The 21,660-nt window shown below is 42.9% G+C and overlaps 1 protein-coding gene across 1 annotated transcript in view; it reads right to left on the reverse strand.

Moving 5' to 3' along the window:
* Positions 1–822: 822 nt before the first annotated feature.
* Positions 823–21,660, reverse strand: part of LOC144607566 (caveolae-associated protein 1-like) — a 54,543-nt gene continuing 33,705 nt past the window's right edge. Inside the window, exon 2 of the mRNA XM_078424462.1 lies at positions 823–5,020. Coding sequence (XP_078280588.1) covers positions 4,295–5,020 — 726 coding nt within the window. The 3' untranslated portion in view covers positions 823–4,294. The remainder of the gene's footprint in view (positions 5,021–21,660) is intronic.

Here is a 21,660-nt window from a genome sequence, read left to right on the forward strand (position 1 = left end):
GAACTGCTGTTGATTGTTTGCAAAATAAATGACATAAACTGCTGGTCCAACTCAGCGGCTCAGTGGTCTGGAGAACATGGATAGGTGATGTTTTTGGGTAAGGGCCCATCTTTAGACCCGCTTTAATGAAGGGTCCCGACCCCAAACGTTACCTATCCATGCTCCCCAGAGATGGTGCCTGACTCAATGAGTTACTCCAGCAACTTTGTGTTGTTCAATATCTGAGGAGTAGCTGGTGGATTTGACATTGGGGGAATGTGTCCAATCCTGACCTTGGAGAGAGGGGAAGGACTTCATTGAGGCAGCTGTAGAAGGATGACCCCGAAAACCACTGCTGTACAGTGTGCCAGGAGACAATAAATGCTGGTGAGTTGCTTCCAGCAGCACAGAGCTAATCGTGACCTCAGGTGTTCTCTGCGTGGAGTTTGCATGTTCCCCACCTGCCTGCGTGGGTTTTCTCTGAGTGCTGTGGTTTGCACCAACAGTAAATCATTGTCTCCTGTAACTTATCCTTTGGTGCAAGATGATGGGAAACAGAATCAAAGGGGAGTGATAAGCAAGTGAAGAGAGATGAACTTGTAGCACAACAAGAGCACAGAGATAAATAGCATAGCTCCACTGCGATGGACCAGATAGCTTCCTTCTACAGTATATAGAATATCTATGATAAGATAGAAATCTGGATAAAAAGACATGAACTTTAAGAAAAGCTGTGATAAATATTACCATGGTATCTCTTTCAACAAGATGTGTTGATAGCTTTATTCTATGTACTTCAGTGACAAGAAATAACAACAATCCACAAGCAACGCATTCGTGTCTATGAGACTGATTTTTATTATGAATTGTTAAGCAAAATGGAAGTACAGTATATAGTTGGCAAATATGTAAAGTCTGCTGCATATTGTTTACCCATAATTGCTATTGTTGTACTGACAAAGAGTAAGCTAAGTATGAATTCTGTTGTATTAATCTTAAAAGTACAGATATTAGATAAGTCATTTACTTACTTGTTTCATGCTGATAACCAGAGTACAGTCATACAATTAACCAAATCTTTGAAACTGAAGCCAACACTCTATAGAAACATATATTTGATGAAAATTGCAGTTCCGTTAAACAAATACAGTCTTAAAAGAGGAAGTTGTGCATTTCAGCGCGCTTTCAATGCTTCAGGAAGAATGACTTTTAACCATGGGATCGGATGTAAAATGGGCAAGGGAACACACATAACTGAAACAGACAATATATTTGTGGCAAACAGACAATATATTTGTGGTAAGCTTCTCCACAATGTAGAGATTGGTGCAAATACTGAAAAGCAGGTGTGTGTGGCTGATTTATTGAGATGAACGAGCAAACTGGTCTTACAGCCTGTTACCTCTTCTTAATAAAAATGATCATACTGTGCACTGTCATGAACTATCAATATGCTGTTAGGTTTCAGACTTGTAATGTCCATTTTTTAAGGTATGATACTTGGAAACTTTTATCCCCATTCCAAAAGGTATCAGGCCACATTATTTTAACTGCAAATTTCCAAGTGACAAGAAAAAAAACACAGTGGATGTGCCTATTTATGGAATCCAAGCTAACTACAGTGGTTAGAAGCATGTGACACATTTGTATGAAATGCCATTTTTACTAATTGAGCAGCCAATAACCTATTTATTTCAAATATTCATTATAATTGCAGACAATAAATTTTCATACAAATCTTAAGAACTCACATTCTAATACCACAATATATAATTGTATGGTCATTAACTGATGGAAAGTTGAATCACTAATTTGTATCTTGTCTTTTCCATTGGTTTGCAAAATATTACTTATCAATCTCCCCTAATATTATTTATCAGCAATTAATACTAAAGAGAAATAATAGGCAGAGAGTATTTGGATGAGAGCGTACAGCCAAAGCCAATTTGAAGGTTACACATTTTGCCTTTGCTTTACATTTTCATTGACAGTGGACAGTAGGAAGGTGAATTTGTTTTTGGTCTAATGAGCCAGGTATTGCCAGTTATGGCTCCATAGCACCTCTGCTGGCAGGAAAATGTAATTACAGATTAACAGTAGCTACTTGATTTATAATGGCACATCTGATAACGACATGATAGATATAACTATTTTAATATATTCTTTATAAATGCACAAAAGCCTTGTATATTATTGCATAGAGATTTTAAAAAACTATAGCGTAGGACTGTTTCTCAGTAAAATTATATAATGAAGAAAAATGTATAAATTCCTTGATGAGCTGCAATGCAAAATCTCCTTTCTCCAAAGTACAAGACGTTAATTCCACATCTCATCAACTATCTTCAATTACGTGCAAGCAGCTGCTACAGCAGGTTGATGTATATAAATTCTTAAAATGAATTTTTATTATTATACAAAAGTGATGCAGTAATTAATGCTTGTATCATGCAACACACTACAGCTCTGCCTGTTAATATAATTACTGCGTGTAAAAGCAAATTACTGAAAACTGGAAAGGTAAAATGCATCCAGTAATTGGTTTGTCGAGCTAGGCCATGAATGCAAAAGATATTTCATTTAATGTAGACAAAAGTATCGACGTCATACAAGGTCTCCTTTTTAACCCGTTGGCAAGAGCAATATTTCTTTCCACTTTTATCCTGTTCCATTGCCATAGCAGTACATAGCACATTAACATTCTGAATCACTCCCTGTTCTCTGGCCTTCATCTCACATCCTGACTGTTCCAAGTTTAACCCTCCTGAATGGAAGGACAAGGCTTAATTTAGTCTCTCCCCAGATTGTGTTGCAGTGCGCAAACTTTAATCCATATTTTCAACTGTCATCATTAGCTAATGTCATTAAAACTCAGCCCTGAAAACTATTTAATTAGATCATATTTTATGTTGCTGCTGATGTGAGTGCAGCAGGGAAAAAAAAGAAGATTTCATTTTGTTCTTGGATTGTCAATAAAATCATTGATAAATCTATACAGCATAATATTCTGCTGTGGGGAAATAAAATTAATAACATGAAATTAATAACCTCAGTGATAAAAAAGGCTGATGACCTGAATAAATCTTTATAATAATCAAAAATACTCTACCTTTAAAACCTTTCATTATATACAAGTGTCTCTAATACAGAAATTAATTGCTCTAACATTATATATCCACTTGATCCATCTCAGTTTGGAAAGAATTTATTAAAATTGCTCACCCTACTTATTTCGGAACACCTTTCACATTTGGCCGAGAGTCTGCTGGGAGAGTTTTGCCGGGAGCTACACACAGAACTATTGGCATTCCCCAGCAAATGGACAGGCTGGTTTTGGGAATCCCATGTGCATGCAGGTCTGAATTCAGACTTACAACTGATGTAGGATCCACAAGCTGTACAACTATGGGATACACAGATACGTTACATTGTTTTAAAATTATTTGGTTGAGCAATAGGTTGAATGATTTCACCAATTGGGCATTACGGGGCTGGCAAAGAAGCGGGCCATCCAATCCACAAGCAAAGCCGCAGAGAAAGCCACTAGGTGGCTTTGGATTAAGAGGGCTGATCCGTGGGCGGTTGCTGCTGGGACGCAAGTCAGGGCCTGATCAACCCCCCCCCCGCTGGGTCGCCTGGGCGAGCGAGGGTGTCTGATGTTGTGAGACCCGAAACACCCGATGACCCCAGGTCACATCACTGAGGATGCGTCCCAGCGCATCCAGAAGATGTATCTTTCACATTATTCAAAACTATTTGTAGGTCATTTTAGTTGATGCCTTTCTACCTTTTAATGTCTTTTTAAAAATTGTTTCAGTTTGCATAGCTTTTCAAAGTGTTTGAAGTTCAGACACTGGAGAAACCTCAACAGTATTGACAGCAACCACAGTGGGTGTTGCCACATTCTGGCACACCCACGTGATTTAACTCAAGGGAAGTCATAGTAGAAGCAGACAGAGAATCCCACTGAGGAAATTCCACCTTATTACTTAATGCTCTCATAATGTAACTTATAGAGTCACAGGGACATTTTTAAAAAGGCTGTTCCCCCAAACTGACTTAATTGGGAACTCAGATTGTCGAGTATTCTAGTGAAGAGATGACAAACAGGTTACTTTACTTCACCAATGCAAGGTTTACTGCCAATGGTCTTCGAATAACTGAGATGAGAGGATTATAAAGTTGCGCAACACAAATTTCCTAACGCATTTGTACTTTACAGTCTACGATTCCGAAAACATTTTGCTCCATTCTTTCTATTTGCCTCAGCCAACGAGCAAGAACCACATGACATCACTTCCGCTCAATAAAGTCATTACTCAATGCTCCTTTTCTGAAGCAGGAGTTCGGTCTCCATATCCATGTCATCCTCCAGTGATTCCTCGTGGATTTCTTCAATAAGCAGGTCAGTGTTGTCTTCATCTTCTACAATGTGTTCCTCTCCCTGGCCTTCCATCATCTCCACCTCCTGCACCACCACATCCCCGTCTCTCATCTTTTTAACCAAGAAGGTAAACGGTGGGATCCTGTAGACGGTTGTCCGACACCTTGCTGTCTTTTGATGATTTGGTGAGAAGGACTTCCTCAGCTTTGATCTGGAGTCTTTCATCTTCTCCTTCCGTTCCTGTGTTACTATCTTGTTGCCGAGCTTATTCATTTTCTTTTCAAGTGTGTGCTTTGTCTTTTCCAGATTTTCCTTTGTTGCTGCCCTGGTCTTCTCCACACTCTCCCTTGTTCTCAGTCGGGTCCTCTGCAGATTATCCCTTGTCTTTTGCTTAGCCTTTTCCATTGATTCCTTGGAGAATGCTTTCTTGAAGTCATCCATTCGCTTCAAGCTAGTCTTCTTGAGACGGATGGCTGTTGTTTCCTCTTCAATGACTTCAAGTTCAATCTCTTCATCAGAGGAGAGTGAGATGTTATCACCTTCAAGCTTCTCCTCATTGGTCACAAGCTCTTTTCCTGCTTCACTTTCTTCGGGTGCCTTCAGGCTTTCCTTCACAGACTTCCCGAGGCTCAATTTCGCAGGCATTGGTGTTTCATCCTGGAAAATACAAATGCACTATTACAGCCAGGGTTTGACTCTTTGACAAAATCTTTATAAACATGTTCAGACATTATCTTTGATCATATATTATTCAAATTAGCTCACTACTTTTCACCGGAAGGAGTATCCTACCACCCAGGAAATAATGTTCCAATAAATTTGGCCGATAATATCTTGTGTTCTGCCGCTCCAGCATGGAGACTATATATTTTTGCAACCTTGTTGAAGACAATGAGAAAGGGCTGAAAGGATATGTGCCCATTTTCTTTATAGATTTAGAAAAGCCATTTATCCCATGGGAGTTGTGTGGTAATGAAGAATTCAGATCAAAATCCATTTCCAGATTTTCCCGACAAAGCTTTCAGATGGTATCAAAGTCACCTCAATAATTTTAACATCACAGACAAGGGATCGATACTCTGCCAGTGTTATACACTCTTTCCGATTTGTTGGCTTGTCCCAGCAATGCAAAGAGATGCACCACTATCATGGTGAAGTATCTGCTCAACCCTGTATTGGAGCTGAACCCCTCAGAAAGGTAGGGCCATTGCGTTCCACCACTATTTACACCACTATCAGAGAGCTGGAACGCTGAGACTCAATGGCCATACCTTTGATAAATGTAGAGAAACACAGAGCTGTGGACAGTTTCGCCTGAGCACATGCCTCTGCACGGAAACTGGGAAATAACCAACAGAGTAAATATCGTTCTTCGAAGCCCTCAAAACTCCCATGACATCACGAGCCTTGATAAGGAAGCAAAACAGAAAGTGTTGGAGGAACTCAGTTGGTCAGGCAGCATCTGTGGAGGGTATGTTTTGCGTCAGGGACCTTCTTCAGATTGGTGTTGCCTGACCAACTGAGTTACTCCAACACTTTGTGTTTTACTCAAGATTCTAGCATCTGCAGAAACTTGTATTTCATAGGAAGGAACCAATCAAACATATTTATCTCAGTACGATTTACTTTCAATACTCCAACATTCATCAAACGGCTTGACGGCCAATGGCACATCTGGTTTGCATCATTACCACCCAACATATACCTATCAAAGGTCTGACCATTGAGTGTTCCAGCTCTCCGATAGTGGTGTAAATATTGGAACATATTGAATGGGATATGGAAGTCGTGCCTCGTCTCTGAAGAGAGAAGGCATCAAGAGCATGCCGACTTGTGGAGAAGAACAGTCAATGGGCTACGTGGCAAACTCCCGCTCTGAATTTGCATTACATAGGGCAGTGAAGCAATATACAAAAACAGACCATTAACCCCGACACATTACTTTAAATTTCCCCTTCCCTGCTATCGCTTGCCCTGTCACAGGAAGTCTCAGAGCCGAGGAACAATCGTGGCACAGGAGGACATTCAATTGATCGGATTTGTGCCAGATCCAAGTAAAACCATCTTGCTGGTCTATGGTCCTGTGCTTCCCCCAGAGGGCTGCAAAGTCTCTTTTCTCAACGCCCTGTCCTGTTGCATCCAGATGGCATCGTTTCATCTGGTTTCCACCATCGTACGGTTACTGAATGTCACTTCAGAAATACTCTTGGTGTAAGTTTCTTTCACTTAAAATTTAAACCCGTTTCCTGTCCTTCAACACTTGGGATCAGTTTCCCTCTATTTATACTATCTCAATCAGTCATGGCCTTTCACAGGTGAAAAAATATGATCCAACTAATGATCCATTGTACTTTTCAGCACCAGTGTCATTCAGTTGCCTAATGTGTACCTAGTCATAGAGTGATAGAGTAATACAGCATGGAACCAGGCCCTTCAGCCCAACTTGCCCACACCAGCCAACATTTCCCAACTAGTCTAGTCCCACCTGTCCGCATTTGACCCATATCCCTCCAAACGTATCCTATCCATGTACCTGTCAAACTGTTTCTTAAATGTTGGGATGGTTCCTGCCTCAACTACCTCAACTACCTCCTCTGGCAGTTTGTTCTTTACGCCCACCACCCTTTGCGTGAAAAAGTTACCCCTCAGATTCCTATTAAATCTTTTCCCCTTCACCTTAAACCTATGTCATCTTGTCCTCGATTCACCTACTCTGGGCAAGAGACTCTGTGCATCGACCCGATCTAGTGATCACAAACCAAAGGCAGCAGGAAAATAAATCACAATATAATCCAGGATACAGAGCACGCAGGAATTGTCAGACAAGGATTTCTCGATGTGTAGGAAGGGTGCTGGTTTAAAATGAAGATAGACATAAAACACTGGAGAAACTCAGCGGGTCAGGCAGCATCTCTGGAAAAAAGGAATAGGTGACGTTTCGGGTCGAGACCCTTCTTCAGGCCCGTTTCTTGATGCTTGATGCACGAGAAACGGATATTTGGGATGGGAAGCAGAATTCACGAAGAGATGGGGGCAGCAGCCTAGCTCTGCAGCTGAAGCCTCACTGCAGACTCAGGGGATGTAAGCTCCAAGCGGCCGTTCCAATGTAACATTCCAGTGCCCTGTCACGGAAGGGCTCAGTTTTCAGCTGACACATTAACAAGGAGCTGTTTGTCACTCAGGCAGTGCCAGGACTCGGAGAACATCAGAGTTCTCAAACCAGGGGGGGTCATTCCTCAAATATCCAACACACCAACATCTGGTCATTAACCTCAGTGGTGTTTTATATTTATACTTTATGTTTACTATCAACATAGAAGGAGTCTGTTTGGCCCATCAAGCCTATGACAGAACTCAGAGCAATTCTCTAACCAACCTCCGACTCATTTCCTGGCAAATTCTCCTGTCTCACCTTAAATCGCGCCATCTGATTCTCCCACCAATGGTCAACACCAGGCGTGACTTACAGAGAGGCCCATTAACTTGCCATCTTTGGGATATGGGAGGGAATTTCCGAAACCCCACAGGGAAAAATGCACAGACGGAACTGGAGGTCAGGACTGATCTAAGTTTGCTGAAGCTGTGTGTCAGCCTAAAGGACAGCCATCCCATCGAGCCAAAGTGGGCCCTAGTATGTATAGTTTAACTGCTTTTTTTCATGCTTTTGATGAAAAATTATAATTCGAAACATTAACTTTTCTTTTTTCCACAGACGCTGTTTGTCCTGCTGAGCATATTCAACGTTTACTGTTTTTATCTCTGTCTTCTGGCATCTGCAGTTTTTGGCTTTCTGATTGCTACACCTCAGACATACTTCCTAAGATGTGAAGTGGTTTGGCACATCCTTCGGGCTGCATACATCATGTTGAAGTCAGCATCTGCAAAAGTATGTGAAGGAGTGACTTCATGGCGGGCAATGAACATTCTCTTTGCAGACGCTCTGCAGAGAAATTTAGCTGAGAGGCCAAAGGTACTTACTCTGCTGATAAATGGTCAGGACTTTTCCTTTGCAAATGAAGTGAGGAGTCCTGAGCTGGGGCCTGGGTCTGGGAGGTAGTGGGGGAGAGGGGCAGGAGGGGAGGTGGTGGTGGAGAGGGGCAGGAGGGGAGGTGGTGGTGGTGGAGAGGGCCCAGGTGCACAGGGAACTGTCAAAGGAAGGACAATTGGATTGCTCATTGAGGAGTCATTTGACCGGGATTGATGGCTTATTGGATCTGTACTTAGAGGTGACTGGTAATCAAAGATACTAGAGGAGCAAGATGAATCACTCCGTCAAAATCGCCTATACTGAAGTGTAGGACGCAACGGAGCGTAACGTCCGCCATTTTAGTAAGCAAAACCCGCCGTTCGCTATGCCTCTCGCAGTGCAATCAGTGTTTTGGGGGAACAGAATGCCGAATGATACCATAAAAATGCAGAATATATCTCATCTATCAATTCACAGATTTTTGTTATTTTTCTTTTAAAATGTTTCTGCAAGTTTCTGCCTACTAAAATGGCACCATGACATACTACGGTCGATACGATAGTGGTCCAGCTTGCTCTGCTCTTTGCTGGTAATCAAGAGGTAGGACTGGTAGTCAATGAAGGTGCTGGTCATCAGGAAGTGAAGTGATGGTTGGAAGGGTTCAGTAGTCTTGCAGAACGAGCAAGCAGTATGTGGGTGGTAGGAGTGATTGGTACGTGGGAGCTGTTTAGGTTTATTATTATCACGTGTACCAAGGTACAGTGAAAAGCTATATTTCGCATGCTCTCCAAACAGATTAGATATACCATACATAAATAAATGAAGTCAAACTCAAGTACAATAAGTAGAGCAAAGGGGAGTGCAGACAGTAGTTCTCAGCATTGGAGCACATCAATACCATGGACAAAATCCAATGTCTACAATGGAGTAGAGGTGAATCGGAATCGGACTGTACCCTAGCTTATGGAAGAACTGTTCAGAAGCCTTATAATAAAGAGGAATAAACTGTTCTTGAGTCTGCTGGTGCACACTTACAAGCTTCTGTACCTTCTGGTGGAGGGGACCAAGGAGAAGAAAGAACGACCAGTGTGTTGGGTCGGGTTGGTACGGGGGGTGGTGGGTATTGTGGATATTGAGTGTGAATCGCATGGGTGGTAGGGTGTGTGATCTGTGGGGTATAATATCGACTTAAAATGAATTTACCCAAAACAGGTTCCCAGTGTCTGAAGAAGTGTCTCGACCCGAAACGTCACCCATTCCTTCTCTCCAAAGATGCTGTCTGTCCGGCTGAGTTACTCCAGCTTTTTGCGTCTATTCGTAGTGTTAACATTGGATCTTCTCAGACATGGGCCCATCAAGTTACACAGGAGCAGGGTTGACACTTTAGTGGGTGTAGGATAGTGTTAATGTACGGGGATCGCTGGGCGGCACGGACTTGGAGGGCCGAAAAGGCCTGTTTCCGGCTGTATATATATGATAACCAGTTCTGCCCCAGTGAAACTGCTAAGGATCGCACATGAACAAATGGTGCACGAACACCTCTGACCATTTCAGGAACCTTTGTGTGTCACCACACCATGTGAAGAGAGGACAATGAATGAAGATTATGGACTTCATTGTCCCCAATTTACAAATGCTCATTTATCTCTGAAAGATAGCAAGGAATGTGGTGCTCTGCAATCTCAGTTCTCAGAGTCTGAATTAATTACCATTTTTTTCCATCATCTCACATCAAATAAAAGCTTTGAACAAAATCTCTGAACTTCATCAAAGAAAAGGAGTGTGTAACATAAGGAGTCTAAAATAAATCTTGCAACGAAAAATGATTAAAGGAGATTTACGGAGTTATTTGCCACTTTGGTGGGACATTCCCCAGGGTAGGTGGGATGACATTTACTGCCAATGACTGCATTACACAAACAGGGAAATCCCACCCCCATCTGAGTTTGATCAAACTGTTTTAGTACATCTGCGTGCAGGGATGTGGTGTGGTATTACCATGTTATATATTGTACTCCAACAACTAATCTGGCAGCAGGAGGAACTCAATCTGTGGGCTCAGCTGTATTTGAGCACACATGCTGTTCAGACTGACCAGAAGTTTTTAAAACAGTTGTCTTAACTTTCACCTATATGGAAAGGAACCCCGCAGTTCATCTGCAAATATCCTTGTAGAGGCAAAAACAAATAGCCAGAGGAACTCCTGAGGGGCAGAACAGTGGCGCAGCAGTAGAGTTGCTGCCTTACAGCGCCCGAGACCTGCGTTCAATCCTGACTACGGGTGCTGTCTGTACGGAGTTTGTACGTTCTCCTGTGACTGCGTGGGTTTTCTCCGGGTGCTCCAGTTTTCTCCCACACTTCAGACATACAGGTTTGGAGGTTGATTGGCTTTGGGAAAATTGTAAACTGTGCCCAGTGTGGAGGACAGTGCTAGTGTACATGGTGATCGCTGGTTGGCGTGGACTTAGTGGGTCCACAGGCCTGTTTCTGCGTTGTATCTCTGCATCTGTATCTATAAAGTCATCAGGTCAGGCAGTGTCTGTGGAAGGAAATGGACAGACAGAACCATCTCGACCCAAAATGTCATCTGTCCATTCTCTCCACAAATTCTGCCTGACCTGCTGAGATCCTCCAGCACATGATTTTTGCTCAGGATTCCAGCATCCACTGTCTCTTGTGACTCCTTGTGGAGTAACTGAAATGTGTTATATTTTTAGTTTCTACTTCCTGTATCCTAATGAACTGGATTATCCTCAACGCTTGATGGAGGACCATCCAACACTGTGACGCCGGTCCAGTTTTCTCACTGTTTATATTGTCCAGGGTGTCCACCCTGATCTCCACCACTACTAAGAGGAAACCTCATACCACCGAGGAGAAGCATTGAGGGCCAATGCAGCACTGCAAAAAGCAGTGGCGCTCGGCGGAATGCATCACATTTTGTTGAAAGATTAGCTTGTGTTTCGATAAAATGGCTCCAGGAAACCCCAAAGCACCTTGTCCTCAATAAAGCGCATCTGAGGTGTTCTCATGTGGTAATGAAGTAGGCTTTACACCTGGCTTGTGCATTGTGCATCGCAAGCTCTCACAAGCACTTTCCTGATAATGGATTGATAATCTGTTTTCTGCAATGATAAATATTGGCTGGGACGCTGCCTTTCCCTGAGATTCTGCCATGGTATCTTTGTACATTTTCTCAAGGTGACTGGAGGTCCAGTTTAATATCTAATCCCAAAGACAGCATCTGTTAAAATGCAGCGTTCGTTCCCGCAGTGTTGTACTGGAGTACCATTTGAGAGTAATGGAGAGATGAATTTTTACAGACCTGACCACTAACATTTAACCAACCATGGGCACACCACCACCATCCCAGGGACCTCCGCTGCTTCTGAATGTTCCTGGTATCAGTGGGTCGTGAGCTGGAAATGTGGTGGGGCGCAGGCTTTGCAGTGATTTCCTTTTCATTCCCATTTTTAGGATGCGGGCAGGAACAGCATTTATTCCCTTTTCCTAATTGTGCTTGAGAAGGTGGTAATGAATCACCTTCTTCAATTGTTACAGTCCTTCTGATGGAGATACATTCACTGTGTCGTTGGGTAGGGAGTTCCAGAAGTCAGATCCAGCAATGCTGAAGAACAGGCGATATATTTTCAATTTAGGATGATGCACGATTTCAAAGGAACCCGCAAGGTGTTCTGAACTTTTTACAAAGCATTTGGACATATAAACATAGCACAAAAAGTAAGGAAATTTGTGTTTGGTAGATTATTTCTTTGTTGTAACAATGCTTCTTGGCAATAAATCTTATACCGTTGGAAAGCCTGTTTATTTCCCTTTTAAATGGTGCCACATTTGTAAGGAACATGCATTTGTGGGATGATCAGCAGAGCTGAGTATATGGGTTGCGCCCATGAAAAATTTGCCAAATCTTCTCTGCCAATGCCAAACAGCTTATTCTGCCATTGACTCTTGTTCGGTGTTGTTTGGTGGATTGGATGATTGAAGTCTGAAGAAACAAGACATATTGGCAATTTAACAATTTATTCATTTAATAAACAGGAGCCACAGTAGCGTGTGGAAGAACCATACACAGCCATAACAGCCTGGCACCTCCTCCTCATGCTGGTCACCAGCCTGGTCACACACTGTTGTGGGATGGCATCCCATTCTTGTCAGCACCTGGGGGTACCAGAAGCTCAAAACAAGAGTCAATAGCAACAGCAGAATAAGCTGTTTGGCATTGGCAGAGAAGATTTGGCAAATTTTTCATGGGCGCAACCCATATACTCAGCTCTGCTGCTCATCCCACAAATGCATGTTCCTTACAAATGTGGCACCATTTAAAAGGGAAATAAACAGGCTTTCCAACGGTATAAGATTTATTGCCAAGAAGCATTGTTACAACAAAGAAATAATCTACCAAACACAAATTTCCTTACTTTTTGTGCTATGTTTTTTATATAGATAGGATGGGTTTAGAGGGTTATGGGCCAAATGCAGGCAAATGGGACTACCCCAATATGCCAACTCAGTCAGCCTGGACAAGGTGGGCTGAAGGGCCTGTTTCTCTGCTGTACGGCTCTATGACTCAATGAGATTGTGCAGGTTAAATCTTGTTCCCCAATTACTGATACTTTGCCTGGCAACCGTCTGAAACTAAACTAGAGTGTTCATGACTTTCTTGTGACGTTTGATCCAAAATGGCCTTCAAACTACACACTAGGTTAATTCCCGGAATGGCGGGACTGTCGTATGTTGAAAGGCTGGAGCGATTGGGCTTGTATACACTGGAATTTAGAAGGATGAGGGGGGATCTTATTGAAACATATAAGATAATTAGGGGATTGGACACATTAGAGGCAGATAACATGTTCCCAATGTTGGGGGAGTCCAGAACAAGGGGCCACAGTTTAAGAATAAGGGGTAGGCCATTTAGAACGGAGATGAGGAAGAACTTTTTCAGTCAGAGGGTGGTGAAGGTGTGGAATTCTCTGCCTCAGAAGGCAGTGGAGGCCAGTTCGTTGGATGCTTTCAAGAGAGAGCTGGATAGAGCTCTTAAGGATAGCGGAGTTAGGGGGTATGGGGAGAAGGCAGGAACGGGGTACTGATTGAGAGTGATCAGCCATGATCGCATTGAATGGCGGTGCTGGCTCGAAGGGCTGAATGGCCTACTCCTGCACCTATTGTCTATTGTCTATTGTCTATTGTCTATTGTCATACCATTACAAAGATCACATATTTCCACTGAGGTAACATCACCTCTGCCTCGGCCTTGGTTGACTTGCTGCTGAACCTCTCAACACCTCTTTCATCCCTCAGCTCTTGATTGTTCTGGCAGCCCTCCCTTGTGCAATGCTCCATTGGCTTGAACCTATTCTGAATCCCTCTTCCCATTTCTAAACTTACCATCACATCTACTCATCATGGCCTCAGTTTAAATGGAAGTTGTTGATGTTGTTCAGAACTGCTAACTCTTGAGATGAGGGTGAATCATATCATATAATATGGAAGAGGTCCTTCGGCCCATCTGGGCTGATGCTATTAGAATGCATTGTGACCATATGATTCTATGCCTTACCTATTTAAGTTTAGGTTTATTATTGTCACACGTGCCAAGGTACAGTGAAAAGCTCAGTTTTGCATGCTATCCAATCAAATCAGATAATACTTTTCATTGAGGCAATCAAGCCAAGCTAGGTACAATAGGTAGAGTGGAGGGAAAGATACAGAGTGCAGAATATAGTTCTCAACATTATAGGGCAGCAGTTCTAGATTTACAGGTAGAAGTGATTTAAAAGAGTAAGGCGATTTGATCCTCTTCTGGGACCAGCACGCAAAGAATCACCATGCTTGGGCGCCATTTTAGGCATCTGTTTAAATGTCTCTTAAACATAGTATCTAATTTTACCACCTCCTCTGGCATCATGTACCGGATACCAACCACTCCCTGTGTACAATAAATTACCCCTCAGATATTCTTTTAAAAGCCTGGTTCACCTTAAACCTTTGCATTCTTGTTTTTGATAATGCTACCATGAGATAACAATTTTGACTAACTACCCTAACTATGAAGCTTATTTATGTCTCCTGAAAGCAGTCAGAAACTAACCCGTCGCCCAAATGTCTACTAATTCTTGGCATGAACTATTTCAACAGGGCTTCCTGAATTTAGAAGTTATACATTTTTCAAGCAGAATTTAAACAAATTAGTGTAAACATGGACTGGATTACTTCATCATTCCTGTCATTCTTAAGCTGATAGGGTGCACAAATCTGCCGTAGATATTTGATTCTGGTCAGTAAACATTGGTGGAATCTGGGGGAGAGTGGGCAGAACAGAGTAACAAGGGCAGCTGCACATTCCGATGCCTCGTGCTTCAGCTAACCACAGTGCCGCCCTCTGCTGGCATGACTCTTAACATTGAGCCCAACCAGTTGGAATTATGTGCAGGAAGGAACTGCAGATGGTAGTTTACACTGAAGATGGACATAAAGTGGTGGAGTAACTCAGCAGGACAGGCAGCATTTCTGGAGAGAAGCAATGGGTGACATTTCGGATTGAGACCTTTCTTCAGACTGCTCAGTTTTTCTCAATATAAAAAACCTTGTCAAATCCAGGACATGCAACTGTTCCTACTTTCCATTGGAACGGGGTTAGACTCTAATCAATGAGACACCACCTGGAATAAGTTCTCATGTGTCTTGAATTTGGGAGCTTAAGTTATGATTCCTTTCGCTTTAATGCGAATTATGGAAGTGATGAAATAATTGATGGTATCACAAAATGCTGGAGTAACTCAGCAGGTTAGGCAGCATCTCTGGAGAGAAGGAATGGGTGACATTTCAGACTGTAGAAGGGTCTCGACCCGAAACGTCACCCATTCCTTCTCTCCAGAGATGCTGCCTGACCTGCTGAGTTACTCCAGCATTTTGTGATACCTTAGATTTGTACCAGCATCTGCAGTTATTTTCCTACACATGGTATTATTAATGATGTTCGTGCAGCTTTTACCATTTTAAGAACATTAAAAATTACCAAATTTATTTTGAAATTGCAGATGTTCGAAATGTTTAAAGGCTATATAATTGCTTTGGAATTTAAAGCGTTGTGTCTTCAGTTGAAACCTGAAGTTACACCAAGAACCATCACATTGTAAGGACCTTGGAATAGCTTGCTGGTGCCCTCTGATGACAACCACTGTAATGTAATCTGCTGCACAAACACGGGAGGATGAGCTTGACATTTATTTACCATCTCAAGGCTCATTGACTTGGATGTCATCGGCCTTGTTTTTTAAACAATTTCGTTTTAATTTTGACAGGAGTTTAAATTGGAAATGGTTGCACAACATTTCGGAGGTCTTGGCTCTGATGTCAGTACAATAAGGATCATGATGGAACATCGAATGTGAAAATCTAGAAGAGACATTTAACTGGGTTTTATTGTCATATTGATCATTGAGAAAATACTGAGTTCATTCCATGTCCTCTCCACAGACAATGAAAGGCTTTAGTGAAATATATAAATGGATAGTGCACGATGCAGTCAATTAACAAGTGAGTCATTAGTGTCATTAAATGAAATATCTGAAGCTCATCGGCTGAGAGCTCTTAAAGATTTCTCCATAAAAGGCATAAGCACGACGAACATAGCGAGTACAGTCTGTGTGGTTGCAAAGTACCATGAGTAGGGAATGTGAAATATTTGTGTTCTCAAATACCCAAAAGTAGGTTGGAAAATCATTTATATTGTTCCATGGATTGAGAGCAGCCAATTTTAAACTTGCTGGTTAAACTTAAAACTCACACAAAAGCTATTGGTTAATATTGAATCTCAGGGGATTACTTATAAAAGGAAGTATTGGTTCTGAAGAACTGAGTCAGAGGTGCAGGCAGAAGCTTGATCACAACGCCCGGTTATAGAGTCATACAACATGGAAACATCCCCTCAGGCCCAAATTGCCCACAATGATCATCTACACTAGTCCCATCTGCGTGCATTTGACACATATCCCACTCAACCTTTCCTATCTATGTACCTATCCAAATGTCTTTTAAATGTTGTTTTAGCAACAACTATGGTGAAACAGGCCCTTCGGCCCAAATTGCCCACAACGACCAAGATGCCCCAGCTACACAAGTCCCACCTGCGTGCATTTGGCCCATATCCCTCTATACCTTCCCAATGCATGTACCTGCTCAAATGTATTTTAATTGTTGCTATAGCAACAACTGAGAAACTATGGTGAGTGCGTGAGTCTCCCCAGCATTACCTGACACCTACAACACTCCGTTCCAAACATTTGGCATGGACCTGATGGGGCGAATGGCCGACTTCTGGCACAGGAAGTACATCACTTTCGAGAAACCGAACCTCATTTTCTCTGAGTGCTGGAGTAACTCAGCGAGTCATTGGGGAACATGGATAGTTGAGGTTCGGTAATAAATATCTATCGTGTGAAGGATGGTGTTAGTGTAGGGGAGGGTGATCACTGGTCGGCATGGACTTGTGGGATGAAGGGCCTGTTTCCCTGCTGTATCTCCAAACCAAACTAAACAGACAAAACACGATACCATTTATTCACAAAATGCTGGAGTAACTCAGCAGGTCAGGCAGCATCTCAGGAGAGAAGGAATGGGTGACGTTTCAGGTCGGGACCAGTCTGAAGAAGGGTCCCGAACCGAAACGTCACCCATTCCTTCTCTCCTGAGATGCTGCCTGACCTGCTGAGTTACTCCAGCATTTTGTGAATAAATACCTTCGATTTGTACCAGCATCTGCAGTTATTTTCTTAAATACGATACCATTGTCAATTTGGCTCCAGAGAGTTTTTGCATTCCAAGGGGCAGAGAAGGGCGCCAACAGTCTCAGTCATCTGTCTTACGGGACTGAAACAGCTGCGTATCATCTGGGTCATCCCTGCTGGGCTGCCCTCAGGCCCTTTATATTGCAGGGTCAGAAGAAAACAATACACACTCACATTGGTCTTTCAAATCCTCTGGACTTTCCAATGTATCTCCCAGCTAGTGAAATTATTTCTGACAACAGGCATTGCTGTAGCTGTAATTTGTGGTCAAATTACTCACAGCAGGGTCCTGTAAACGGCAGTAAGATGAATTCCATTAACCATGTTGGTGGGATTGGCCGCTAATACACCATGCTATGCTCACCTAAATAAAGTCATGGGACGATTTCCATTTAGCTCAATGCAACCTCTCAGACAAATTCTAGACACCGTCACAGGTCAACAGCTTTAAATCTGAAATGTGGCTCTAACCCTTGATCTTCTGATTCAGGTGAGTGAGCGAGTCTGAATTAAGGCAATTGCCAACCAAAATCCCAAATTTTACCTGTCAAATTTATAAATTGGCAATCTAATTCAACCAGCTTTCTAATCAGAAGGTAAAAGCTTGAAGTCAAGGTTTACATTTTGGTTGGAAACTCCCCCTGCGCTTGGAACATTTGACAGTTCCATATTAGGCATCGAGCCGGAGACGAGCAGAACAATCAGCGTCCCACCGCACAGGGGTGGGATTCTGGCCAATGCCCAACATTCCCTCCCATCAAACCAGGACATGGAGTTGGTGCCAGTCACAGCATGATCTTTCCATTTCACCTGGAGGAGGGCAAGTACTGCGGAGAGTGCAAAGAAAAAATGCCAATGAAAACTAAATCTGCATAACGTATTGAGTAAATAATGTTGGAGAGAAGAAATCTCAGGAGACCGACTCTCAAGTGGTGTGAGGAGATCAGAATCACATTCTGATGTGTTGGCAGACAGTGGGCATGTGGCAGATCGGAGAGGTCTTTCTCATCTGCAATAAAGGATAAATACTGTACTTGCGAAGAGTTAATCAGAGGTGGAGCTCATGAGAGGGAATAAGAAACCAAGTTAACAGCAGAGGGAATGTGTATTCAACATTCAGAGGCATTTTACACAGAGGAATTCCCAAGCAAAGACTGAAACTCAAAGCTGGTGCATGTATTGAGGCAATTCCTCTGTTGATGTTAATCAAGTTCCCTCGCACTGACGGGCTCATTTCACAGTGTTGTCCACTCACATTCTCATCAAAGTAGTCAATGGGAGGAAATGTGGCAGAAATGAAGGATTGTAGTCTAAATGTTCTACAGTACACCTCAACTTTTGTGTGTGCGGCATTGTGGAGTTTCACTAGAAAGTCGATTGGGGAACATGTTTTACTATGGCTAGCTTGGTTTGAGATTTTGCTCTGCATGTGACAAACCTTTATGACGTGACGCCCAAATATTGTCTGTGATTACTATGCTTTGCATTATGTGCTCATGCAGAAGTGAGGTTCAACCAAAAATATAAAACCTATTTCACTGAGATTTAAAAGGGACCCATTTAAGCACACTGGGTTTCGACACTGGGAACTGGCTGCAGGTACGTGCACTTTAAGGTTAAATATTTACCTCTTATTGAAGATAAGAAAGACTTATTTGAGATGTCACACGTTCATTGCTCCATTAACACACTTGAAATGTGATTCTGGTCTCCCTACATCATCACTGCGACCATTCATGCCCAGAACGTGACTTGAGAGTCTATCTCCCCCATCCATCGATGCCCTGACTCTTCTCTCTCTCCCATTCTACTCTCCTTCTAACTGTTCCCACCTTGACCCATGACCAAAGATACCAGAGGAACAAGATAGACCACTCGACCCTAAAAACCGTAGTACGTCATGGCACCATTTTAGTAGGCAGAAACTTGCAGAAACATTTTAAAAGAAAAATAACAAAAATCTGTGAATTGATAGATGAGATATATTCTGCATTTTAATGGTATCATCACACATACTGTTCCCCCAAAACACTGATTACATTGCGAGAGGCATAGCGAATGGCGGGTTTTGCCTACTAAAATGGCTCCTTTGCTTACTACATACACTACAGTATAGTGTAAGAAAATAACTGCAGATGCTGGTACAAATCAAAGGTATTTATTTCACAAAATGCTGGAGTAACTCAGCAGGTCATGCAGCATCTCAGGAGAGAAGGAATGGGTGACGTTTCGGGTCGAGACCCCTCTTCAGACTGTACTACAGTATAGGTGATTTCACCGGAGTGGTCCATCTTGTTCCTCTAGTACCTTTGCCCATGACCCAACATGATGGTGAATCATTATTTCTTATCTGTTGCCCACACCAACGTGGAATACGGTGTGTAAAGCCCTCTGCGTGCATTAAATGTTCGAAGCCTATTCCCTTTCTCATGATCCTCGGGCCCCATACATGGTAGAGCTTTGCAGCAGCAGACCCTTGCACGTAACATAGATTGGGCCGAATGCATGCTAATATGTTTGACTACTGAAACAGGAACTGCAGATGCTTGTTCACCAAAAAAGATACAATGCTGGAGTGACTCAGCGAGTTAGGAACATCATCTATTGCATCCATGTTCTCCAGGGATGCTGCCTGACCTACAGAGTTACTCCAGCACTTTATGTCTTTTGTAGTATGTTTAATTGCCTGCTTAGCACACCTCTTCAACACTGAAGAACTTCTGAAGAACATCTGGGTCTGTCCGATAGAATTTGTCCCTGATTATATACAACAAACAGAAATGCCTCAGCATATTTTGTTCGTTAGAGGCATAAAAACTGTAGATGCTGGAATTTGAACAACAAAACAAACCACTGGGGGAACTCAGTGGGTCAAGCAACATCTGTGGAGGTGGAGGAATAGTCAACATTTTGGACTGAGACTCTGCCCAGAGTATTTTGTTCATTGACCTGTGTCTCTGAATTTCCAGACTTCACAATGCTTTTTCAACATTTCCATACTTCTTAAAGGTTACTTAAAAGAGTGATTCTCCCAATAGTACTTGTGTAACCATTCCAGTGCAGAGCCCCTTCAGATTCTGCACTGTGACAGTCAATAGACAATAGACAATAGGTGCAGGAGTAGGCCATTCGGCCCTTCGAGCCAGCACCACCATTCAATGTGATCATGGCTGATCATTCTTAATTAGTACCCTGTTCCTGCCTTCTCCCCATACCCCCTGACTCCACTATCAGTCAGCTTTAGAGCAGTGAGCGTCTCCTGCAGGGAACATTTTCGTGGGGCAACTGAACAGTTTTTAATAGGTTTGTGTTGGGCGATCAGCCCCTGCGGTAAATTTGGAATCAATGCTCTTGTAAATGAAGAATTTTAAAGACGTTTGCTGATTCTGACACACTTCTGACTCTTGACTGAAGACTTGAGTCTGAAGAAGGGTCTCAGCCTGAAACGTCACCTATTCCTTTTCTCTTTGAGATGCTGCCTGTCCCGCTGAGTTACTCCAGCATTTTGTGTCTATCTTCAGTGTAAACCAGCATCTGCAGTTCCTTCCTACACAATTCTGACTCTCTCTCTTTCTCCCTCTCTCTCTCTCTCTCACACAGACGCACACAGGAATGACTTCTAGCTGGAATCCTGACTTCTCTCGCCCAGCACAGACGATGCTGTGGCCATTGGTAACATAGCACTGCCATGTATCAAAATTGCCAAATTGGCTCTCTGCGTTATTTTGTCCCTCTGCGTCCTTCACTGGAGTTCTGCTGGCATTTCACCCACACCATAATGAGCAGCTTTCCACATTTCACTTACAACAAGAGGGAACTTCTCCAGGATGTTTTCGGCAAAACGGACTCTGCTATTAGCAGTAAAATACAGAAGAATGCTCAGTCTGTTCAAACTTTCCAGTCAGTTCCACTCTGTTGATGTGGTATTTTGGCTGTTGTCTTGGCAACAGTATGCTCAAACTCCCCCCTCCCCACCATTGATGTTATCTGCGGATGAGTCATGAGATTAAAAGCAAAAGTCCTGGAAACGCTACCAGTTTAGTGTTGAATGTCAAGGCCGTTCCTGGGAATTATAACTGTGTGATGTATCCTCACACGTTTCCACTTTTCCTGGCACTAGCAGGGCAAGTGATATTTGCTTGACCATCGCACTGCATCATTACACAATGAGAAAGGTCCTGATCCGAAACATCGACGGTCCATTCCCTCCACAGATGCTCCCTGACCTGACCTGACCTGACCTGAGGGTGGCCCATGGCACATCGGGAGAGTTGCTGCCTTACAGTGCCAGACACCCGGGTTCGATCCTGACTACGGGTGCCGTCTGTACGGAGTTGGTACGTTCTCCCTGTGACCACGTGGATTTCTCCGGGTGGTCCGGTTTCCACCCACACTCCAAAGACATACTGGTTTGTAGGTTATTTGGCTTTGGTAAGTTAGTGTGTGTAGGTTAGTATACATAGAAACATACAAAATAGGTGCAGGAGTAGGCCATTCGGCCCTTCGAGCCAGCACCGCCATTC

Source organism: Rhinoraja longicauda, chromosome 29 (assembly GCF_053455715.1).
Source record: "Rhinoraja longicauda isolate Sanriku21f chromosome 29, sRhiLon1.1, whole genome shotgun sequence".
Taxonomy (NCBI): Eukaryota; Metazoa; Chordata; class Chondrichthyes; order Rajiformes; family Arhynchobatidae; genus Rhinoraja; species Rhinoraja longicauda.